This window comes from Hypanus sabinus, chromosome 21 (assembly GCF_030144855.1).
Source record: "Hypanus sabinus isolate sHypSab1 chromosome 21, sHypSab1.hap1, whole genome shotgun sequence".
NCBI classification, from domain to species: Eukaryota; Metazoa; Chordata; class Chondrichthyes; order Myliobatiformes; family Dasyatidae; genus Hypanus; species Hypanus sabinus.
In genome coordinates, this window is record NC_082726.1 from 50,693,326 (window position 1) to 50,719,447 (window position 26,122).

A 26,122-nucleotide genomic window follows, 5' to 3' on the forward strand; every position below is an offset into this window, starting at 1 on the left:
AGGGCTCCAGCCACAAACACTGTCACTCTGAACCCCTGTCACGCACCACTGAATGAGCCAGATACTGAAACACTGGGATTTCTGAACAATTGAATACCAGATTATTGGGGTCTTACTGGGTACTTCATATTTTGAGATGTTTATTTATTATTTAGTGGTGTGATCATGATCTAGTGTATTTGCAGTCATTTGTTTGCAATTTCCAAATGCAAGGCATCTTTTATTGTCAATGACATTGGTCAGTATACAGTTTGTAGACAAGATTACACAATGAATGTCTGTCAGTTTAGTGCCCACATACCACCTATTTGTGGGTTTTCAATAATTATTTTTAAAAGCTTCTTGTGGAGCACTTGCCTTTAATCAAAGTGAAGTGTTCACTTCAACTATAGATATGTTGCTATAGTAGGTGGTCTGGGAAAGATTGATTGAGTGTTGGTTACAGTCTGTGTCGAGTCTACAATCTTTGCTCCCTGGTTGGCTGCTGTCCACTTTTGCAGTAAACACTGCATGTGTACAGTTAGAGAACACTGCTCTAATCTCACTGAAAATTGACTCTTTCTTTCCCCTGTTGGTTTAGCGTAAAATTCTGATATTAACAGTTGTTTAAACTTCCACACAGTTGGATAGATAGATAATTACAAGGCCATTTGCTAAAAAATGTGATTCTGCAGCCATGATTGTGTTGCATTAATAATGTACAGTGTTACTCTTGTAATAAGTTGCAATTTGAAAACACCGTGGTGCTGATACATCATAAAAGCTGTTACATTAATATAGTCTTGGTGATCTATGCTATAAGTTCTAAAGAAAGGAAGTATGGGATGAAAGTGAATATTTCTGAGTGACACACACAAAATGCAGGTGGAACACAGCAGGCCAGGCAGCATCTATAGGGAGAAGCACTGTTGACGTTTCGGGCCGAGATGAAGCATTTTGTGTGTGTTGTTGTTTGAATTTCCAGCATCTGCAGATTTCCTCGTGTTTGCTCTTTAATTTCTGAGTGAATTGGGATATAATACGTTACTGGTATTTAAAGAAGTGGGAAGAAAAGGATTAGAGGGATCTGGGCTGAAAGCAGGCAAATCTCTGAACTGATTCCACAACATACGGACTCACTTCAACAACTCTACAACTCATGTACTCAGTATTATTTATCACTCTATCTAGTTATCTACTTTTTGGTATTTTCATAGCTTGGCTTCTCTACACATTGTCAGTGTTTGTATGTAGTTTTTCATCAATTCCATTGTATTTATTTGTTTTACTGTGAATACCTGCCAGAAAATGAATCTCAGTAATATATGGTGACATATGTGTACTTTGAATTTTGAACATTGAACTTTGAAATGGGGTTAGTTTGTATAGACATCTTGGGCAACGTGGATGAGTTGGCTGGAGGGGTCTGTTTCCATGCTGTATAACTCTGTGTTTCTATATAAAAATGTGCATCCATTGAATGTTCTCAGTGCTTCTGCTTCCAGGGTGGCTAATATTTTGCACAACTTTCAGACTGTAACATATCTATGCTCTGACCAAGGATGCACAATTTGAATCCAAGGATTTCATGATAACCTTAAGGATTGTTGGAGCCTGTGTGTCTATAGTATCAGGTCCTGTGTGAGTATATGAAACGGTTGGGGAAGGGGTGTGGTGCAAAGCTGTACATCCGTTACTTGTGCAGCTTTGCAGCTCCAGGGACTGCGGTTCAGTTCCTAGCGTTGGCTGCTGTGTGTGTGGAATTTGAGCGTTTGCCCTGTGACTCCATGGGCTTTTCCCCCCGAGTGATCTGGTTTACAATATTCAAAGACATGCAGTCAGGCTAATCCTCTGCTTTGAATCGTCCCTAATGTAAATCTGTGGCAAAGGAATTTTAAAAAAAGGGTAAATTGATGGGTATGTGTGAGAGAGAATAAGTTGCAAGGCAACAGGAGAATGGGATTGATGGGATCACTGTGTTGGGAGCTGACAAGGGCTCAGTGGACTGAAAAACTTCTTCTTGAATCATAATAATGCATTGCAACCATAAAGCACAGCTGGCACTGCATTAACTAGCTACTAGGCATCTCTTGTTGGAATGAAGTACTTAAGCAGTAAGATGTCGCAAGAAAAGACCCACTTCAGAGTGGATCCAGTTGCACAGATACCGAGCTTCCACCTAAGATGACTTGCAGCAGGTGTTCTTGCAAGTAAGTTATGAGATGCAAACTTCAGATTTCATTTTATGTATCGTTCAGTTGTTTGGATGTGATCATTGACTATCTCGGCCATCTCTGTCTGGATCCTTTGAGGGAGTGGGAAATAGCTGGGCTTCCATCTCCGGAGTGAACTACCACTCCCTCACTCACTAACTGGGTGTGTGCAAACCAGGGAACTACTTCCTGGGGGATGGGTGGTTAGTTGCAATAGACTGAGGATATACCACTAAATTGGCAAGTAACTTAATATCCTTCTACTTCCTTATGCTATGCTTTTAGAAGTGCAGAATGTAATTCATATGATAAGGGCATATTTTACTTGATAAAAACAGATTTTTAAAATATTTTTGACAGTTAACTACGTTTCTGATGGAGGAAAGTTTGCATGGATTTGTCTGTCCAGATCTCCCTTGCATATTGTTTTGTTTCTGAGAGCTAATTTGTTATAATGTTTGTTTTGGGAAGAGGGATGGTGATGTTGGAGGTGGGGACTTCTGTTGGCAAAATAATTCATTGGATTCCTGGTGGGTGTGTGGGGGGTGGGGTGTTGGCAGCTCCAGTTGAGGTCATTGCCAAATGAGTTAGATACCTTGTACTGACGTGGCATCCAACCAATGCAATACACTTTCCATGGGCAAGGAATCAGTATTTTAATAGCTTCCTCTTTTTTTTTGGACAGGACTGAAACTGCTTAACTTGAGTGTTGCTTACAAATGAAATGTAATTCAGGGATGAGCCTCTATTCAAGGAGAGGGCATAGCGCTGTTATTTTTTGTTGTGTAGGTTGGGGGGGGGGGATTTCTGCTGAATTTGCCCTGTCACTGCTTGATCGTTGCTGTAAATATTAAATTTTGTTTGATTTACACTTTTTTCTTCTGTGAAAGCATAAGGCTGATAACTCTGCTCACTAACAATTTCTATCTTCTCAGTCGTCCAGATAGTTAGGGCTGTCAATTTTGAACTGTTGCTGTGCACTGCCCTCTGTAGACAATTTGGGAAATTTCTAGAATCAGAACCAGGTTTATTATCACTGAAACATGTCTGAAATATGTTGTTTTGCGGCAGCATTGTAGTACAATACGTAAAAGATAGCATAAATTCCAAAATCCATTGGATTTTGTATTTGTTTCTTGAATGAGATGTTAGAAGTGAATGTGTTACTGTTTTCCTCAGTTGATGTGCTTCAATGGGAAGAAATTTTTGGCGATGGTTTCAAAAGTTGGGTGGGTTAACTAATAGGTTAAATAGACAAAATGCTGGAGGAATTCAGTCAGGCATCATCTATAGAAGAAATGGACAGTCAAAGAGGCTAATACCCTGCAACAGGACTCCTACATTACCTGGTTCTCCTCCACAGAACCGTCAGTGCTGAAGTCTGCCCACAAGTACTGTAACAGAAACTAACACCTCTTCCACAATAATTAAATTTGGCCCTATAATGAAATGTACAACATCAGCATTCTTAATTTATCATGCACCAGCTTTTGTTCTCAAACTCTGCCATAATATCATGCTTTTTCACAAAAACAGCATAGTCTTTGGCTTCAGTGGAGGCAGACAGCTCAGTGTGATGTGGTTGGGACAGAATGAATGCCTCTCCTTTGACGGTTTCCTTTTTTTAAAAATTGAATTTTATGGTCTCGGTCAACTCTTTGTTGCCCTATCAAGTCTGTGATGACAACAAAGTAACCCATATGAAAGCCCACGTCTGTGAAGCATTGGTAAGATAACAGTATTGTCTCTGTTTCTCCGCCAGAAAACCAGGAGATGCAAGAGGCATCCACAAGACCATACTAGAACTTCCCTAGTACATACACCATGCTACATGATCTTTATAAGATTGGTTCATGTACTTTGTTTTAAAGAAGGTGCTAGCTAACTAACTGCTTGGTAAAGTTGGGTTTTAAAAGGCCTGCAAGGATTAAAAAATGTCAATTTTTTGACAATACAGTCAGGGTGTGATAGGTATAAAAGAAAAGGGAGACAAAGTCCAGTTAGTTGAATGCAGGACATCTCTTGGATCTTGAAAGCTGGAATTTGTCCACCATTTACAGTGCTGTATCTGTAAATAATAAAGTTTTGAGGAATTTTCCCAGCAGTTTGTTAACAAGCCTGATAGTTTGGTGATGTGTTATCTCAGTAGATTGTCTTTCTTTAACTAGAACAAGACTTGTCATGCTCTGAGGAATCTTGCTGTATAAAATTATTTCAGTAATGCTCACAATGGCAATATCACTTTGAAATGCTGCCCGATGCTGTAGTCTTTGCGGGGAAAGAGTGTTGTCAAAACCTCTGATTCTTCTACCTTTTAATAATGACCTCTTTGCTAAGGGTAACACATTTAGCTGGACCAAAAAGGAAGGACTTCTCAGCTTTACACATCCAGATTAAATCATTACTGCTGACTAGCTGCATCTCCGCACATAAAAGTTTAGAATGTTTTCTGTTACCTTTCTGCTTTCTCATTTTTTTTTCTTATTTCAGGCTACTATCGCACAGAAAGGGACAAGGGCACCTTGTATGAATTATTCTACAAAAAGGAATTCCTGGATGAGTTTCAACACGTCACACTCTTCCGGCCATTTGGCCCCCTTATGAAGGTCAAAAGTGAAGTGATTGACATCTCGCACCAGATCATCAATATAATTGTGCCGCTTTCAGGCCGCACCGAGGCTTTTGCTCAGTTCATGCAGAACTTCAGGTGGGAATGTGTGAATGCAAGCAAAATCCAACATGTTCTGAAGCTTTTATTAGATCCTGTGAAGTTTACTGTAGTTCTGAATGTACTGGAGTCCAGAGACTTTTTATCAGAACTTACCAGGAAGTCTGCAGCAGTCATTTAGAGATATGTATCTTTGCTGCATTGGTCAAAGTCATAGAACACTAAAGCAGAGAAACAAGCCCATCAGCCCATCTAGTACATGCCAAACTATCATTCGGCCTAGCTCCTCAACCTGCACCTGGACTATACCTCTCCACATCTCTCCCATCCATGTATCTGTCCAACTTTCTCTTAAAAGTTGAATTCAAACCCGCATCTACCACTCCTGCTAGCAGCTCATTCCACAGTCATACCACTCTCTGAGTAAAGAAGTTCTCCTTCATGTTCCCCTTCAACATTTCACCATTCACCCTTAACCAATGACCTCTAGTTCAAGTCTCACCCAGCCTCACTGGAAAAAGTCTGCTTGCATTTACCCTGTCTATACCCCTCATAATTTTGTATACCTCTATCCAATCTCCCCTCATTTGTCTACACTATAGGGAATAAAGTCCTAATCTATTCAATCTTTCCCTGTCAGGAGAGAGATGGTGCCTAGTATCCAAGTTGACTGCATGCAACACTCATGCAGAAAATTAGTCTGTTTGCAGAATCAGAAGTGGGATAACATTGCATCATGGTTCTTTGGACTATTCAGTTTAGTTCCCACTGGATTGATGCTGCCTGCAAAGTAGCAGAGGAATTTCAAGATAAACAGCAATACTAATGCAGCAAAGCTTCGAAGGCACAAGCATGAATAATTGGAGCATCTGCATTTACCATCACAGAACTGCTGACTTCAGTCCTTAGGTAATCATTTCATTCATGCATGAATTTCAAATTGTTTTACTCAGGGACGTGTGCATTCAGCAGGACAGACAGATTTACCTAACGGTCGTCTACTTTGGCCAGGAAGGATTAGAAGAAGTGAGGAGGATCCTGGAAGTGACGAGCAGGTGAGCTGCCTAGCATTCACTGCTCAAAAAATAGCTAAGAATGCGCGTAGAAGTTTTAGCTGCAGATTTATGGGCCATTTAGTGTATAAAGATTCCATGAGGTAATATTTCTTCTGATTGCTTTTATTAGGGAAACTGATTAACATCCCACTGAAATGGCCTCATAATGCTCCTGTATCTTATGATCTCATTCTTTTATTGAATAGGAATCAGGTTCAATATCACTGGCATATGTTATGAAACTTGTTGTTTTGTGGCAAAAATACTTTTCAATCTATAATAATAAAAACAATAGATAACAAAAAGAAGTATATATAAAAAAGAAAATTAAATAATTAGTGCAAAAAGAGAGGGAAAAATTACGGAGGTAGTGTTTGTAAGTTCATTGTCCTTTCAAAAATCTGGTGGCAGAGGGGAAGAAGCTGTTCCTGAAATGTTATGTGTATGGGTATGTCTTCCTTGATTAGTAGCAAGAGAAGAGGGCACGTCCTGGGAGATGGGGGTCTTTAATGATGGATGCCCCCTTGTTGAGGCATCTCCTTTGATGTGTCCTGGATGCTGAGGAGATGAGTGCCCATGATGAAGCTGGCTGACTTTACACCTTTCTGCAGCTTTTTCTGATCTTGTGCAGTGGCCCCTCCATACCAGATGGTGATGAAACCAATTAGAACGCTCTTCATGGTACATCTGTAGAAATTTGTGAATATTTTTGGTGATATACCTGTTCCTCTCAAACTCTGCAGTTGTGCCTTCTCTATATGTTGGGCCACCCTAGATCCTCAGAGATGTTGACACCTAGGACCTTGAAAATGCTCACCCTTTCCACTTCTAATCTCTCAATGAGGACTGGTGTATGTTCCCTCAACTTTCCCTTCCTGAAGTCCACAGCCAATTCCTTGGTGTTAATGATGTTGAATGTAAGATTGTTGCTGCAATACCACTTGACTGCTGATTTCACTCCTGTGTGCCTCCTGGTCACCACCTGAAATTCTCCTAGCCATAGTTGTGTCATCAGCAAACTTATTGGTGGAGTTTGAGCTGTGCCTAGCCACACAATTGTGGGATGTAGATAGAATAGAGCAGTGGGCTAAGCTTGAGGTGTGCCAATGTTGAACGTCAGTGAGGAGGAGACATTATTTCCAATCCAGACGGACTGTGTTCTCCTGGTGAGGAAGACAAGGATCCAGTTTCAGAGAGAGATACAGATGCCCAGGTTTTGGAGCTTGTTGATTAGAACTGAGGATATGATTGTGTTGAACACTGACCTGTAATCAATAAACAGCAAGTGATCCAAGGCTGAGTGGAGAGCCAATGAGATTGCATCCTCTGTAGACCTATAATGGCAGTGGTTCCAGGTCCTTGTGCATAAAAACTATAAGAAATAGTTGGTTAGAATCGCTCCCCTTGTTTAAAAAAAAAGGTGTATAATCTCTTCATAAAATATCATACCTGCTGGGGATCCCAAACCAGTCATTCTCTCTTTCCATCGGATAGAAGATACAGTAGCTTGAGAATATATACCACTGGGCTGAAGAACAGCTTCTGTCCCACTGTTATAAGACTACAGAACAGGTTTTTTTTATATCTCAATCTACCTCACTATGGCCCTTGTACTTTATATATTTCCTCAAATTGCTCTGTAAGTCAGCACTTCATTCTGCATTCTGTATCTTTTCCTCTTGTACTGCTGTGATATATTTATGAATGGAATGACCTGAATGGTGGCATGCACACAATAGCTTTTCACTGTATCTCAGTACATGGGACAATAATAAACCAATTAAAACAATTACTTGCTATGTAACAAACCCTGTGCAGCCTGTGACACTGAGAGGTTTGTAGTTATCAGGTAGCTCAGGCTGAGTTACATTAATTTCGTAATTGATATCTCAAGAACATCCAGCATGCTGCTTTTCCTTTATCATTGTAATGCTTTAGTAAAACACCTCATTATTTTAAAACTGCAGTATAAATTTCTTTGATATTGTCAATGTAGTCTGTATCGGTTAACACTGGAGTAAAAGGTTTCTGTATCTGTGCAGTGAAACTAATTTTCACAACTACACCCTGGTTTCATTGGCTGATGAATTTTCACGTGGCCGAGGCCTCGATATGGGAGCACGCACCTGGGACAAAGGCGAAGTGCTGATGTTTTTCTGCGACGTGGATATTTATATCTCTCCTGAGTTTCTTAATAGTTGCAGGATAAATACAGAGCCCGGTGAGTCACCGATGATTGGACTCTAATGAGAACTGTTGTATTTCTGTTCTTAAATGATGCTTTTAAAGAGAGTATAACACATGAGTCATCATAATCATTGAATACATTAGTGTTAAGGAAGGCATTTGACAGCTTGTTAGTAATCTCCAAGAAAGAAAATTGGGGGTTCCAGGATACGAACACAAACACTAGGTTGCTACTAAATATGGTCATTGGGGGTCGATGTGATTGCTATCCTTTTTATGTAAATAATAATAAAGAGATCTGAGCTAAAGATCCAGCACAATAAGTCCAAATCAGTCTAGGCAACTAGGCAATTTAAGTTCCAGTATTTAAATAATTTGGAATAAGAAACAGGTGGCAATAAAATTATTAATCAACTCAGTCTAGATGAAGATTCTCAACCTGAAACATGGTTAGATGCTGCCTGACCTGTTGAGTTTCGCCAGCTTTTACTGTGTTGCAGATTCCAGCATCAGCTGTCTCTTGTGGCTCCATAATTATAATAAAAACCTCATCTGATTCTGTAGTCTGTGTGCCTTGCCTTCACTGGCCTGTCTTGCAAGTGTGGTTGAGTATTAAGTGGGTCATCAAGCCAAGTATTTGTAAAATCTTAGCACTGTGGAAGGACTTTCATGACAAAGCCTCTAGTCATTTAAAATGGTAGGTCACCTTCTCAATGGGCAGTTTCAAATGGACAATGATGCTTGTCAGAGATATCAAGAGTAAATTTAAAAGAAAGACAGGGACCTGCTTATTGGTGCTGGTTAATGCTATGTCATATACTAGTGGTCACCAACCTGTCAATCGCAATCGACTAGTCAATCTTTGAGACTTTCCCAGTAGATCCCAAAAAAAATACCCAAATACAGTTGAGAGATTGTTTCCGGTTGCAGTAAGTGCTGTTGCTACTGGCCTGGAGCACGGACAGATGGGTGCCGCCTCGAAACCTGTTTAGCACACCGAATGTTTGTGGGGAACCCGATGGTAAAATATTCGCAGACGACCTAATTCGGGCTCAGCATTTCGTAAGTAGCAGAGCAGCTACCTCGTTGCGATCTACTGAAACAAACTTTTGTCTGCCGATAAATCCTACGGGGGGGGGGGCAGGTGTGCGCCCTGTTGCACTCCTTGCTCGGTCGGTCACTCTGTCTGGACTGCGATCGCTGCGGCCCCGCTACGGGAACCTCCCGCCTTGACCTTGTCTTCTCACCCCACCCATGAACAGCAGCACCCGGCCAAGGCGGCTGGTGGCGGGCGTGCGGGAGGCTGGAGTTCGGACCCGGAGGCTGTCTAATGAGGCAATGAAGCCCTCAAAACTGCTTTGGGACCTTGAGTCCAAGTACCCTGCACTTAAAGACAAACCCGTTGAGTTTTTTTCCGGCGGAAAAAATGTGAGCAAGCGGGACAGAAGCTAAGTGTTGAAAGCTGCGAAAACTAAATTGCAGAATAGACTGGACATATGGAACCCCCTTCATGTATCACTGTATACCTGTCGTGTTTAACACCACCCCCCCCCCCCCCCCCCCGTTGGCTGGTCCGCAAGATTATTGTCAATATTAACTGGCCCGCGGTGCAAAAAATGTTGGTGATCCCTGGTGTACATACATTATTTCTACTTCCAGGTTGTGGGGTTTTACTTCCTGTCTTTTCTGCCCTGGAGCGCATGCGTGTAACTAATCGATTTCGGGTTGATCTTGCCTTTCACTAAGGTCGAGGTAGGGGATCTTGGGCTTATAAAAAGGTTGGTGACCACTATCATATACATTACTTGGAGTATAGTGTTTGAGTTCTCAGTATTTTCCTGTTCCTTCTCAGACAAGGATCCCAGGCAAATGAGACAAAATGACCATGCACTTCTTTTGTGTTTGTGGAATCTTGTTCTGCACCACATATGAGTCTGCTGTTTTCCCTTGCACCATAAACTGCATTGTTTATTGTGTTATGTAAATATGAATTTGTTACTTTCATGCCTCCTATTGGAGTACTGAAGCCATTTGTCTTGTAGACCCTAGTCATTGAAACATAAAAAAGAAGCCCTTCAGCACTTTGTCTGCTCTGCTATTTAATATAAGCCTTTGTCTTGATAGCATATTTCCATCTGCCACTCCCTCATGTGTCCAGAAATTTCTTTGTCTTTTTTAAATGTAGTTGGTGACATTGTTTCCAGTCTTCTGTGGTAGAAAAATTCCATAAACTGAAGAAATTTCTCCTCATGTCAGTACGAAATGTCATCGCCATATCCTGAAATTGTGATCCTATGTTCTAACCATGACCCGGTAGAAGAATTGTCTTCCCATTATCCAGTCTGTTCGTTCCTATCAGAATTTTGTATCCTTATCTCTCTATTATACTCTCGTGAACAGAGGCATAATTGACCTAATCTCTCCTCTTACAACAGTCCAAGCATCTAAGAATCAGCCTGGTGAACCTTTGCTGCAATCCCTTGATGTCCAGTATTTCCTTTCTTTGGTAAGGAGGACTAAGCTGCCCATAATGCTCCACGTCTCGTCTCCTCAATACCTTGTATAACTAGTAAGACATCCTTTCCCAATATTCTTGCAATGAAGGTCACAAATCACTTGCCTTAACATCCCAAGTCCAATTAGTAGAATATTGGACACTATTCATCTACACAGCTGCTCCTACGTGAGCTACATCAGCATTTCTCCAGTGCTAGTCATTATTTGTACAACCCAAGCTGAAGTTTTTATCTATGTACTGTTTAATTTCACCTTCCTTATAGTCCTCTTCATTCATTCAGAGAGACTTATAAGAAGGGGAAAGTCATTGGGCAATTCTACTGTTAGTTAGAAGTACTTTGTAATTATTTTGTGTAGTATGAATCTTCCTTTCACCCATTGGTTATTTCCAGCATTTAATCAACTTAATCTTTCTACAGGCAAAAAGGTTTTCTACCCAGTCGTTTTCAGCTTGTACAACCCCGCCATTGTCTATGCCAACTTGGATGGTACTCCAACCATTGAACAGCAGCTCGTGAGTAGCTTTCTTTGAAATTAAGTTTATTTACTCAAATTTGAAAAAAACAAATTGGATTATAAAGCAGCAACTAATTCTGGTGGTTGTTAAAGATCCCATGGCACAAAATACTAACCATCCTTGGTTTCCATCCATAGAAAATCAGAATTGCCTGTTCATCTTATCCTATGTTATCATGTAGATATAACAAGTAGTGAGAAATGAAAATAGAATATTTCCAAAGCCTTACTGAAAGAGGATGGAGTACTAAAGCAGGAAAACTTCTTACAACATTATCGGGGTTGGTGAGAAGAATTATGTATAGTTTTAGCTTCTTAATGGAAAGTAGGATAGATTTGGATATATATGGAGCTTTCACTAGATGGATTCTCAATGAAAGAGATGTCTTTTGGAGAAACATATAGATTGGACCTATACTTTGCAGAGTTCAGAAGAATGACAGGTGATTGTATTGAAATATATACATCTCTGAATGATAAATCAAAAGCAAAATACTGTTGTTGCTAAAAATTTGAAATAAAATCAAAAAAATGTTGAAAGTACGCAAAGTCAGGTACCTGTGGACAGAGAATGAATTAACATTTCAGGTCAATAACTTTTCATCAAAAAGGATCTGATCTTGCCTGACCTTCTGAGTATCTCCAGCATTTTCTGTTTTTATGAGATTCCAAAGGCATTTGAAAAGGTTGGAATTGTGAGGATGTTTCTCATGGCATGAGAATCTGTGCCGAGAGTCTGAACCCAGATTGTGAGGATGTTTCTCTTGGCAGGATAATGTGAACCTAGAAGCCATGGTGTCTGGACAGGGGATTGTGGATTAAAGAATAAGATGGTATTTCCTTGAAGGCTGTGAATCCTTGGAATTTTGTATCCCTGAATAATTCCAAGGCTGACATGCATGAAGGTGATGATTGACTACTTCCAACAAGGTCTTTCCTGGTTGGGTCCATTCTTCCATTGAGATATAATGAGACTGGGAAAGAAGTGGGATTCAGTGATGCGTGCCCTAATTTTGGCTGTACCTTTCCCTTCCTGTCAGAACTCTCTGACGGCTGTTCTAGTAGATGCACACGGTTCAGTAATTCTCCTTCATGATACAAGATAAAGTTCTGTAATGTTAGTCCCAGATCTGTCAGAATTTCAGGAGAATGAGATCAGATCATTTTATGGAAGACTGTTTTATTTCTTTCACATAGGTACATAAGAAAGATTCTGGGTTCTGGCGAGATTTTGGATTTGGAATGACTTGTCAATATCGCTCTGATTTCCTCACAATTGGTGAGTTGTCAATAAAATGAAACTACAGACAATGTCCTGTTGAATGGTTACCTTGTATATATTTGCAGTCAGGGGAAGGTGACCTTGTGGAGAATAGACAGTGTGCCTGATGGCAGTTTAAGTTAGATGATATTCTGTCCATCATTCCACTCCAATTTTTTTATATACAGGCCAGGACTGATGCGACCATGTCAACCAGAAATAAGTGATTTGCTGTGTTTGGATGGAATCTACAGGTTCTAACTGTGGTTCACTGGATACTACGCCAACTCTTCTGAGCACATCTACAAGGTGCGATGCTGCAGGAAAGCAGCATCCATCAGTCATCATCCATCTGTTCTCACTGCTGCCATCTGGAGGGAAGAACAGGAGCCTCAGGTCCACACCATTGTGTTCAGGAACAGTTATTACCCCTCAACCATCAAGCTCTTGAACCAGAGGGGATAACTTCACTTAACTTCACTCACCCCAACACTGAACTGTTCCCACTACCTATGGACTTGTTTTCAAGGACTCTTCATCTCATGTTCTTGATATTTATTGTTTATTTATTCATTATTACTTTGTTTTTTTTTCTTTTTGTATTTGCACAGTTTGTTGTCTTTTGCACATTGGTTGTTTGTGTTGATTCTGCTGTATTTCTTTGTATTTACTGTGAATGCCCAAAAGAAAATGAATCTCCGGGGAGCATATGGTGACATATATAGTTTGATAATAAATTGACTTCGAGCTTTGAACTTTGAATCTGAAGATTGTAGATCTGAATGCACATAGCTGATGTTTGATGCAGCGGTCAGAAGGTACCAGTCTTCCAAAGTTGCCAAACCACAGATAAGTTGTTAAGCCAGAGTCCCATTTCCCCTCTTCAGGTAGATGCAAAATATCCCATCGATGAAAGCCAAATGATGTTGGTTATTTGCTGCAGTCTCCTACCAGCATTTGTAAAAGAGATTATCTGAATTGTTACCACATTGGTATCTGTGGGACTATGCTTTGTAGAAATTAGCTGCCATGTTACTTGCCTATAATTTAAGACAAAACTTGGTGAGGATAGTGGAAACAAATTTAATGAAGAGAAATCTGACCAACCAGTGCAAAAGAGCAGGATCATGGAACTAACTTTCACAGAGCCAACATATGCTTGATGGGCCAGATGGCCTTCTACTTTGCTAAATGATTCTGGGAAGTTGATCCTGGTGACTGTCATCCAGCCAATTCCCATATTCAACCAAATGAGAGGTGATCTGAGGACGGAGTCTCCAGGCCCTCCACCAGCGGCATAGGGTAGGAGTCTGTGGCTCTTCTTTCCGTGTACTGTTTCGACATTTTGCTGCAATGGTGAGGAAATTGGTGCTCCACCTTATACTGTTGAGTGTTCAAATTCCTTTCAGGCTCTGTATTAGTTTTCAGTGAACTTCAGTCTTAAATGGTCCAGGATTCATTAAGGGTGCAACAGAGGAATAGCTGGTTGCATGCAGTAGCACAAAAAGATAACACAGAAGCTCCGCCAGCAAAAAGACAATAGCAGCTAGAGAATACTTGAAGTTTTGGGTCAAGACTTTTCATCAGGACTGTCCTGATGAAGGGTCTTGTCCCAAAACATGAGCTCTTTATTCCTTTCCATAGATGCTGCCTTGACCTGCAGCATCTTGTGTGTGGTACTCTGGATTTCCAGCATCTGCAGAATCTCCTGTGTTTATGATACACAGTTCCAAGAAGCGTTGATCAACATCTGCCGCCTCATGATCTTGGGGCATGAAGTGGCTCCTACACAAGTTGCTCTATAAAAGAGTAACGCTGTATGGGACAGGTCTGATATCCTACACTTGACAATGCCACGTCAATACATATTTATTTTCTCATTGCAGGTGGTTTTGACCTGGATGTGAAAGGCTGGGGAGGAGAGGACGTCCACTTGTACAGAAGGTACCTTCACAGTGACTTGATCGTGGTGAGGACACCGGTCTCCAGCCTCTTCCACCTGTGGCATGAGAAGCACTGTGCAGATGAGCTGACTCCAGAGCAGTATCGGATGTGTATTCAGTCGAAAGCCATGAACGAGGCTTCACAGGCTCACTTGGGAATGCTGGTGTTCCACGAGGAGATCGAGGCCCATCTCCGCAAGCAAGCCTACAGGACAGATGGTGACATTCCTGATTGAACTCAAGCTCCAGTACCCTGCCTTTGAAAGCTCTGTAATTTGTGGTCTTTAGACCAGGACCAGTTATGTTTCCTAATGGGACCACTGGTGTCAAAATGACAGATCAATTTTGCACTGTTTTAGTGTTTGTTAAATGGCACCAACTGGGATGAACAGTTTACACATCTAATGGGGCTTAGCTCCAATGCATTGAGTCCGTGTCAGATACCCAGGAGTTTCTGCAATTGGGGAAAACAACTATGAACCCCTTCTATATGCCCTCTTGACAGCGTTAGACAATAGACAGTAGGTGCAGGAGTAGGCCATTCGGCCCTACTAGCCAGCACTGCCCTTCACTGTGATCATGGCTGATCATACACAGTCAGTACCCCGTTCCTGCCCTCTCCCCATATCCCTTAACCCCGCTATCTATAAGAGCTGTACACCTAGTCTGTAAGAGCTTTCACCTAGTCTGTCTCTAAGCAGCATGCTAGTACTGTAGTTCCAGAGCAAGAAGCTGCATGGGTACAAGAAAGATAATGTTTTAGTTGAATTACCAGAATAATAGCTAGCCATGGAACAGTATTATTCAGGACCATGAATCTACCCTTTTGAAGGTGCCTCTTTGTTTCTATAGGACAACATGCAAGGTCAGGTTAAAGGTTAGTCAGAATCCAGGAACTGTTGTTGAGTGTAACTACATGCAAGCTTGGCTCATTTAAATATAATTTTGATTTTGTGTCAGAAGGCACTGTATTCAAGTTCAGTTGGAGAGTAACCAGCCAAGATGGGATGTTCAACTGAGGATTCATCACACATTGAGGTAGATGTTATAGAAAAGATCCCATGGATCAGATGAGCAGAGACATTTTCTCATTGTTCTGTCCAGTGTCTCCTCTTCAACCATTACAACCAGCAAATCAGTCAAGACCCCTCCACTTATTGGAGATGTCTTTTCCAACAATGCTTTTTTTTCCCATATCAGGTAAAGAAAAATCAGTATAATCAATGGGTTGTCAGAATCAAAATAGAAGAAAATAGAATTATGAATAAGAGATTTTTTTTGTAGATACCTTAAATATTGAATGACATGCACTTTGAGTTGTCTTTTAGATACAAGGTGTTATTTGTTACATAATGGGTTTTTTTTCTCCCTGAATATTTTCTGTCCCATTAAGTTTTGGGATTGTACACCCCAACACATTTCAAAGCAAAGGAAATGCAGTAAACATAAAGTAAAGTGACCCAGAATTGTGTTATGTTGAATGTCTCAACAAGCAATCTGAGCGGTGGAATGTTGGAATATTAATTATAACCACTTTTCTAATTCATTTGAGGGTGTAGAGATGAGTGTCTGTTTAGATGTGGGAAGGTGCAACAGAAAATCATTCTGTCATTGCAGTTAACCAGATCTTGCAACCAGATCTTGCATTGCTTTTGTTTATTTCTAAGTTGAGGGATCTTCCATTTCAAGCCATCAAGAAAGCTACCAATGATATTTCTATAAGTATATATATATACATACACACACACACACGCACGCACGAAAGCTACCCCTTCAACAAGGCATTCACCAAAATCAAGCTAAAAGCTGCCGAGGGGCTTGTGTTCAGACCAGGGTTCACGTTGTAAGGCTTCCGTCCCATCAAAATTCAAGTTATTAGGCTACCTCTCCTTGATTAAATAAAGTACCACATCAGCTGGAAATCTGAGTAAAAATGAAATGCATGTTAATTCAGGCAATGTCTTGAAGAGAGAAAGTTAATGTTTCAGTTCAATAAAATAATTCCTTTTACCCCTGCAGATGCTACTTGATGTCTTGAGACAACCCTATTCAAATTTGCCTCATTGAACAAGGATTCCACTTTCCCTATGGCCATCATATGGGGCTGCCTCTGATTATTCTGTATTTGCTTGACTAGAAGTCCCTGCCTCTGATGCAGAAAGCAGCAGAAATTGATCCCAAATCAAAAGGGAGACTCACGGCTTAATAAATTCCAGGGAGGTAGATAGAACTGTAAATGAATACCAAGTGGTTTCATGTCCAGCATTGGGACAGGAATGAATGTCATTTAGCTTGGTCCTAATATTATCCAATTCAGTTTCAATTTGCATTAACTATGTCTAAATTAGGAGGCCCACACAATACTAATGATTGAATGAACAAACTCTTGTAAAAGATTAAATACCAAATATTTTATACTGAAATTTGCTCTTAAGGTAATCATTCTTATTTACATTAAAGTTATTAACTATCAGATGTTTATTTTAAAAAGTTCTAAGAAATTAAAGATACTCATAATACATAAAATTACTTAAATTGCACAAGGTATACAAGGTATTGAAGCAGCATTGTCAAATTATTGACTGAATTATATTTGAGGCATGATTTGCAAGAGAGAAATACTCCATGGATTAAATTATTAACTATTAATATTGTATTTAAAATCGGTAACTAAGATTAAATCAGTAAAGTTGTTTTTGGAGCAAACTCTGGGTTACAAATTACATCAGCCTATCTGTTAGTAAAGTTTCAGAGTTTATGATTTTATCCTTGGGAGCCATACGATTAATCTCATTCCTCCCTTCAGATTGTTCTGAAGTGTTGGGTTAACGAGCTTCTGGTATCTGTTCTACTTGGATCCTTGGCTTCACTAACTACTTTGTACATTATTAACAATATCTGAGCTGGCAAGTTCAACCTGGTCTTTGATGGTATGGGGTAATTGGTGCAGTTAAATAACATTTTATTTCTAATGCGCAACTGGATTGTTATAATCTTTTACTCTCTGTGTATCCAGTCTGCTAGTCACCATCACTTTCTGAGATTACTAGAGTCATAGAAAAGTAAAGCACAGAAACAGGCCCTTTGGCCCATCTAGTCTTTGCTGAAAAATTTAAACTGCCTACTCCCATCGACCTTACTTCTTTTAAACACATTCTCACTTTCACATCCCTCTTGAGTGAAGAAGTTTCCCCTCATGTTCCCCTTAAACTTTTCACCCTTAACCCATGACCTCTAGCAGTTCTACCTAATCTCAGTGGAAAACAGCCTGTTTGCATATACCCCCTCATAACTTTGTATTCTTCTATTAAAATTCTCCTCAATCTTCTACGTTCCAAGGAATGAAGTCCTAACTTGTTAAATCTTTCCTTATAACTCAGGTCCTCCAGTCCCGGCAACATCCTTGTAAATTTTCTCTGTACGATTTCAATCTTACTTGTATCATTGCTGTAGGTAGGTGACCAGAACTGCACACAATACTCCAAATCAGGCCTCACCAATATTTTATACAACTTCAACATAATATACTATCTCCTGTATTCAATAGTTTGGTTTATGAAGGCTAAAGCGCCAAAAGCTTTCTTTATGACCCTATCTACTTGCGAAGATTGCTACAGAAAATAAATTTACTTATTAACAATAATGACACTTACTAGCTGCAGTGTATACCAGAGCAAGACAAACACCTTCCTGTAATGTCTGAATTGAGAGATGACCTCCCTTCTGTTTAGAAGGGAATAAGAGTAACAGTAAGCAAAAACCTCCAACTCTTTCAGAGCTTCTAATGTGTTTTGAAAGATGTCAGCTCAGGTGTGCATCTGAGGCACAAACAGAAAACATTTTACTTCTCATCTAACAAAGGGGATTTCTGCAATTTATCTCCCTAACAAACTGGTTCTGAAATTTGCCCTCTATACAGCCTTGTAAGTAAGGAGTGCTCATGTTCTTAATTAAGAACAATTACGGTACATTTTCTTAATTAGTATTGATTTAGTACTTGTATAAACACTGACCCAGGACCACATTTTTACTGAAATATAAATTATAAGACACCAGTTTATAGGATATTGTCCTAGCACCCTTTATTTATATGGTGTAAGTAAAGGACAAAGAGGCGATAGTGTTAACATTGACATAAGGGTTCAAAGTGGCCACTGCCTTTGGATATTGATGCTGTCCAAGTAGGTATAATAACAGCCAATTCTTAGCTTTCAGCGGGGATCTGAACTATATGAATAAATGCTGACATTGTGCTCTGCATGTAAAGTTGAAAGGAGTTTTAAATACAGAATATGCAGCCTAGGTCTCTAGCGTGAGCCAGTTGACTTGATTAGGCTTTTTTTTTTACACGATATTCGTTCTGTAGAAAGAAACTTCCATTGCTACCTGAAGTGCACAAATGTTTACAGTGCACCATTAGTACACAGTGGAGACCCTTTTTGTGTGCACTGAGAGCAAGTCTTATGGCTGTCTGATACTGCAAACGAAACCTGGTGGTTGTTAACTTGTGCCTTTATATACTTTGCAGTATATTTTTTTTAAGTATTAAAATCATGGAAGCAAACAAATGCACCCAGCCAGTTAGTCATAAGACCATAAGATATAGGAGCAGAAGTAGGCCGTTTGGCCCATTGAATCTGGTTTGCCATTCAATCATGGGCTGATCCAATTCTTCCAGGCATTCACACTCCCCTGCCTTCTCCCCATACCCTTTGATGCCCTGGCTAATCAAGAACCTACCTATCTCTGCCTTAAATGCACCCAATGACTTGGCCTCCATAGCCGCTCATGGCAACAGTTGATATTAGTGCTGTTAACCGAATTTAATCCTGGCCATTTTGATATCTCAAATTGTCACTGAAGTGTGCATATATTTTTATGGTTGATTTTTGAAATTATAAATAACCTTGTGGAAGAGCAAAAGCTTGGGGGTGGGTGTGAACTGACCAGTTGGAATTTCTGGGAGAGGAGTATTAGCACAGAACATGACTTTTGCGTGATTTGGGGAGGGGTGGCATGAAATAAGCTGATGTATTCTCTGGGCAGCCTCTCTATGCCTCACCCTGCATTGCCCATAGTATCAGATATTTATCACCAGAACACTGCCTTCCAGCATAAGGAAGCTAAGATGAGGAAGTAGAGCTGGAGCATTTGTTGATGGCATGATGCCTTCATGTTCAAGTAAAGGCTTCAGTGGTTCTCACCTATAGAACTGGGAACAAGATGCCAGAGGAATTGGAATCGTTTGTTGTTGTCCACTGAAAAGCTTGTCTTGCAAACCGTTCATTCAGATCAAATTAATACATAGTGCATTGAGGTAGTATGAGGTAAAACAGTAAGAGAATGCAGAGTTAGTGGAGGGTAGGTAGTTAATGAGGAGCACAATCCATTTTATTGTACAAAAGGTCTACTCAAGAGTCGCAAACAGTGGAATAGAAGCTGTCCTTGACCCTGGTGGTATGTCATTTCAGGCATTTGTACCTCTTGCCTGATAGGAGAAGGAAGCAGACAGAATATCATTGATAATGCTGGCTGCTTAGAGACAGGAAGAAGGATAGAGAGTGTCCATGAAGGGGAGGTTGGTTTCTGTGACGTGCTGAGCTGTGACCACAGCTCTCTGCAGTTTCTTGCAGTCACAAGCAGAGCATCTACTAAGCAGTGATGCATCCAGATAGATGCTTTGTATAATGTATCATTTAAAAGCCATTTTGAACAGATATATGAGTAGAAAAGTTTTAAAAAGATATGAGCCAAATGCAGGCAAATGGGATTAGCTTAGGCCAACGTCTCAGTTGTCAAGGAGGGCCTGTTTCCCTGCTCTATGACTCTTAGAGCTTGAGAAAGAATTGTGAAACCACACATTCCTGCCCTCGTAACTTTTCCTGGACTACACTTGGGAGCTTTTCAAAACTTTGTGCAGTTAAAATGTCCTATTTATATGCAAAGGGTTTTAAAACTATTTGTGGTCCAAGTAGCATCTCACAGACATTCTGTCTTTTTCAGCCTTGCTTGTGTTAAATAGGGTGTTTACTGTCAGAATCTGTAAGAATTCTATCTCAATAAATGCTGAAGCACTGATTCTTGAGTTGTCTATTTGATCTTACCATACACAATACTAAAATGAAGAATGGACTTTGAATACCTCAGGAGTAACAGCATATGATGAGCGGATTAGCATAACTGACTCAAAGATTAATACATAGCCCCCAGACTTGCTAATAAAATGGCCACTGAGTGTATGTTCGTAGTCTTCTGCTGCTGTAGCCCAACCATTTCAAGGTTTGACTTGCTGTGCACTCAAAGATGCTCTTCTGCACACCACTGTTGTAATACATGGTTATTTGAGTTACTGTTGCCTTCTTATCAATTTAACTAGTCAATTACATTTCTTACTCCATTTTGATATTTGTCTGAATAACAAGTGGACCTCTCAACCATGTCTGCATGCCACATGATTGGTTGACTAGATATTTGCAGGTGTACCTAATAAAGTAGCCATTGAGTGTATAACGTATCTGAAAAAGTAACCATTAAAGCCACAAATGTTGCTGAGGGATAGATTGGCACAATGTAGTTTAATTGGAGAGTAAAGTGCAGCACTCCTAATGAGGAAGCTTGTGGGTTCGAAGCACCAATCTTCATCAGTTAGAAGCAACCTGTCTTAATGAGGCTTTTCCTCATTGTCCGCTTTGCTGGTCCAGAATCCAGTACCTGCAGTCTCTTGTGTCCATTGATGTGGGGTTAAACCCCAGGACACCAAAGAGATTGATGTTCTAGTGGCATACCGAAGAGGTACAATATGATGAAAGGTTCCATCCTTCTGAAGGTACATTAAAATCAAAGCCCTGTTGGCGCCCAAGAAGATGCTTTAGGGTTTATTAGTCTTGGGATTCCCCAATCAGTGCCACTAAAACACAACACCTGGTTATTGTTGTGTATTTTTTTTTGTTTTGTAGAAGTGTAACCCCCTGGGTCGCCTCAAGCTCGCTCAGCTCGTTCTCATCTAGGGGGAGCAGCCTTCGGCCCCACCAAACTGGGTAATCAGATGGTGTGGATGCTGTGTGATATCCCCGCCTCGCCAAAGAACAAACAGGACACCATATGCAATTAAATGATTATAATTTATAAAAATTACTATAACCAAGTGATTAATAACAATACAGTATACATAAAGGAAAAGGAAATAAAGAAAAGGCACCAAACTTATCAAAGTCCAAACCACTTCACGCACAACTGTTGAAGCTCAATTACTGAAGTCTTCTGGCCACCATTCGATACCTTCCGAACTCCTCAACTCGCAGCTCAGGACCACCCAAAGTGGTCAATCAAGCACATCTATCTTCGTCTCCTCTCCTTGGGGTACCTCCTGGCCTCGGGCCCCCGCTTGGGGTCCATTCCTCGCCTAGTTTACAGCATCGCGTCCTCTCTCTCTCACTCCCTCGGGCCAATCTCCCCAAAAGCCCGCCAACAATAGTTTACAGACTCAGAAGAAAGAACATTAATCCCAATTGGTTAACAAAGGAATACAATTCTCGTTATCAGTAAATTTTAACCCAAACAAGCCTCCAGCACTCTCTCGCAACAAAGAAGCATTCCTACTTTTAAAAAAATAAAGAAGCCATTTTGATTAACATACGCAGTAACAAAGAAAAAGAAAAAACCTCCTTCACAGAAGCTTGCTGAGTCAAAAGTAGTTGGGCATTTACAAAATTCCAATAGTGAATACAACATAAAACACTAATATAGGTGGGGTGGGGGAATGAAGTGAGAAGCTGGGGTGTGATAGATAAGAGGTAAAGGGCTGAAGAAGAGTGAATGTGATAGGAGTGAAGAGTGAACCATTGAAGAAAGGGAAGGAAGAGGGGCACCACGTTGGTGAGGAAAAGAGGGAAGCAGGGAGCCACCATGGGGAATGGAACAAGAGAGGGGGGAGGAATTACTGGAAATTAGAGAAATTAATTTTAATGTCATTAAGTTGGAAACTATCAAAACGGAATATGATGTGCTTATATTATGGAATATAATATTGTAGAATCACCCTTAGAAATGATTGTCTTCTATTAGGATGTATTATAAATCAGTGAGTATAAATTTTTGATTTTGAGTAGCAGTTGATAAAGGACACAACTTCTTGGAGGAAGGTAGCGTAGTGGTTAACACAACACTTTACAATGCGGGTGACCCAGGTCCAGTTCTCACCACTGCCTGTACGGAGTTTGTACATGTTCCCCATGACTGCGTAGGTTTCCTGCAGGTGCTCTGGATTCATCCCACAGTCCAAAGATGTACGGGTTGGTAAGGTAATTGGTCATTGTAAATTTCCTGTGATTAGACTAGGATTAAATCAGGGAATTGCTGGGTGGCGTGGCTCGAAAGCCTGGAAGGGCCTATTCTGTGCTGTTTCTCAATAAATAAGTAAATTAATTAATTACAGGCTGTAGCGGCAATGGCATTGCTGTGTGGGTTTACAGTGAGGAGCTTTCCTCCTTCAATGTCAACAAGACAAAGGAGTTGTGGTTATCTACTACAGGAGAACTCACACCACTCATATCTTCATTACGGCAGCAGCACAGCAGTGAAATCTGCGAGTGCACATCTCACACAACCTCTCATCATCCCAGAACACATCCTACTCAATCATCAATATTCACGTCCTTTACCGATACGTAGTAGAGAGCATCCTAGCAAGCTGAATCACTGCATGGTATAGAAGCAGCCAGGAAGGCTCTACAACAGGTAGGCAAAACTGCCCAAAACATAACCACACCAGCCCACCCTCCATCAAGAACTCATATACAGAATGGTGTCAGAAAAAGGCCAGTAATATCAAGAAGGATCCTACTCACCCTGCTCATAGACTGCTTGTCCCATTCCTGTTAGAAAGGTTATGTAGCTTCCACACCAGGACCACCAGACTCAAAAACAGCTACTTTCCCCGTGTATAAAGGCTGATCAACATCTCCACCCTTAAACCCATCCCTCCACACCCCCCCCCACCACCACTACTTTGTCCTTTCCTATTAATCACCCCTGTGCCTAGCATAACTTTATGAATGTCAATCAATTATGTATATAAGATATCTGATGTATTTATGGTGTTTTTTGCTATTGTGGGCCTTGTTTTTTCTGTGCTGCATTGTAACTGAAGTAACAATTACTGTTTTTTTCTTTACCCTTGTGTATTGGAAATGAAATAAAACAATCCTGAATCTTGAATCTTGATGACTGCAGCAAAGTCACTTGAGAAGAAATGAAATCTGTAGGAACAGCATCTGTGGAGAAAAAAAATATGTAGCTAATGTTCCAGGTCAATGGCCTCTCATCAGGTCTTGAGACTATTGACTAGAGATGCAGACTATTTTTTCTTTCTCCACAGATGTTGCTTGATCAATGACATTCTCAGTCTTTAATTTAGATGTTCACCATCAGTATTTTACCTTTGAAGTACAGTGAAGAATGAGAACCATAAATTGAAGGAAAAGTTTATGATATGACTGAGGAGAAATCACTTGGGACTGAATATAAAATGCAGTTAAACCAACAGCCCTTGAAGGGGCTGCTTGAGGCCTAATGAAACGTTTCAGGTGAATACATCAGGCATTTTTCTTGCAAAGTCAAAAGTTGCCTGCTAATGTCTGACATCACGAATCTTCAATCTGGTTGGCCTGCCCAGTTATTTCTTAATAAAACCAATGTTATTGTTGTAGCCAAGAAAGCTCTCCAGCACTCTAGTTCCTCAGAAGGCTAAGAAATTCAACATTTGCCCGTTTACTCTACAAATTTTGTATTGATGCACCGGAGAAAACATCCTGCCTGGCTGCATAACAGCTTGATACAGCAACCACTTTGTGCATGACTGCAAGAAACTGCATGAACATACTCCATGCATCACAGGAACCATCGTTCCCTCTATGGGCTATGTTCATTCTTCTCACTGCCTCAGTAAAGCAGCCAGCACAATTAAAGACCCCACCTGCCCTGGGTGTTCTCCCTTCTCTCTCCCATTAGGCAGAAGGTAGAAAACCTGAAAGCACATACCATTCGGCTTAGGGACAACTTCTATCCCAGCGTTATTAGGCTCTTGAACAGACCCCTTGTATGATCAAATGGACTCTAGAACTCACAATCTACCCTGTTATGATCTTGCACTTCAACTTTTACCAGCACTGCACTCTTTTGGTGGCTTTTATACTTTATTCTGCATTACCGTTTTACCTCATTCTAACTTGATGCACTGTGTGATGAAGCATAGAAACCCTACAGCACAATACAGGCCCTTCAGCCCACAAAGTTGTGCCGGACATGTCCCTACCTTACAAATTACTAGACTTACCTATAGCCCTCTATTTTACAAAGCTCCATGTACCTATCTGAAAGTCTCTTAAAAGATCCTATTGTATCCACCTCCACCACCGTTGCTGACAGCCCATTCCACACACTCACCACTCTCTGAATAAAAAGCTTGCCCCTGACATCTCCTCTGTACCTACTCCCCAGCACCTTAAACCTGTGTCCTCTTGTGGCAACCATTTCAGCCCTGGGAAAAAGCCTCTGACTATCCACACAATCAGTGCCTCTCATCATCTTATACTCCTCTATCAGGTCACCTCTGATGCTCCGTCACTCCGAGGAGAAAAGGCTGAGCTCACTGAACTTATTCTCATCAGGCATGCTCCCCAATCCAGGCAACATCCTTGTAAATCCCTTCTGCACCCTTTCTATGGCTTCCACATCCTTCCTGTAGTGAGGCGACCAGAACTGAGAACAGTACTCCAAGTGGGGTCTGACCAGGGTCCTATATAGCTGCAACATTACTTCTCGGCTCCTAAATTCAATTCTACAATTAATGAAGGCCAATACACCATATGCCTTTTTAACCACAGAGTCAACCTGCACAGCAGCTTTGAAAGTCCTATGGACTCGGACGCCATGGTCCCTCTGATCTTCCACACTGCCAAGAGTCTTACCATTAATACTATATTCTGCCATCATATTCGACCTACCAAAATAAACCACCTCACACTTATCTGGGTTGAACTCCATCTGCCATTTCTCAGCCCAGTTTTGCATCCTATCAATGTCCTGCTGTAATCTCTGACAGCCCTCCACACTATCCACAACACCTCCAACCTTTGTATCATCAGCAACCTTACTAACCCATCCCTCCACTTCCTCATCCAGGTCATTTATAAAAATTACGAAGAGTAAGGGTCCCAGAACAGATCCCTGAGGCACCCCACTGGTGACTGACCTCCATGCAGAATATGACCCATCTACAACCATTCTTTAGAACCATAGAACAATAGAGCATTACAGCACAGAAAGAGGCCTTTTGGCCCTTCTTGGCTATACCGAACCATTTTTCTGCCTGGTCCCACTGACCTGCACTTGGCCCAGATCCCTCCATACACCTCTCATCCATGTATCTGTCCAAGTTTTTCTTAAGTGTTAAAAGTGAGCCTGCATTTACCACTTCATCTGGCAGCTCATTCCACACTCCCACCACTCTTTGCCTTTTGTGGGCAAGCCAGTTCTGGATCCACAAAGCAATGTCCCCTTTGATTCCATGCCTCCTTACTTTCTCAATAAGTCTTGCATGGGGTACCTTATCAAATGCCTTGCTGAAATCCATATACGCTACATCTACCGCTCTTCCTTCATCAATGTGTTTAGCCACATCCTCAAAAAAATTTGATCAGGCTCGTAAGACACAACCTGCCCTTGACAAGGCTATGCTGACTACTCCTAATCATATTATCCCTCTCCAAATGTTCATAAATCCT

The 26,122-nt window shown here is 40.8% G+C and overlaps 1 protein-coding gene across 5 annotated transcripts in view; it reads left to right on the forward strand.

The window, feature by feature from the left end:
* The window catches only part of csgalnact2 (chondroitin sulfate N-acetylgalactosaminyltransferase 2), a 71,577-nt gene extending 48,022 nt beyond the window's left edge, over positions 1 to 23,555 (forward strand). For 4 of the 5 annotated variants that reach the window (XM_059946510.1, XM_059946512.1, XM_059946511.1 and 1 more), the window contains 6 exons: positions 4,683 to 4,899; positions 5,814 to 5,915; positions 7,958 to 8,136; positions 11,039 to 11,133; positions 12,333 to 12,414; positions 14,283 to 23,555. In XM_059946510.1, the coding sequence (XP_059802493.1) occupies positions 4,683 to 4,899; positions 5,814 to 5,915; positions 7,958 to 8,136; positions 11,039 to 11,133; positions 12,333 to 12,414; positions 14,283 to 14,575 (968 nt within the window). In that variant the 3' untranslated portion in view covers positions 14,576 to 23,555. The other variant, XM_059946514.1, reaches the window with a different exon arrangement.
* Positions 23,556 to 26,122: the final 2,567 nt, after the last annotated feature.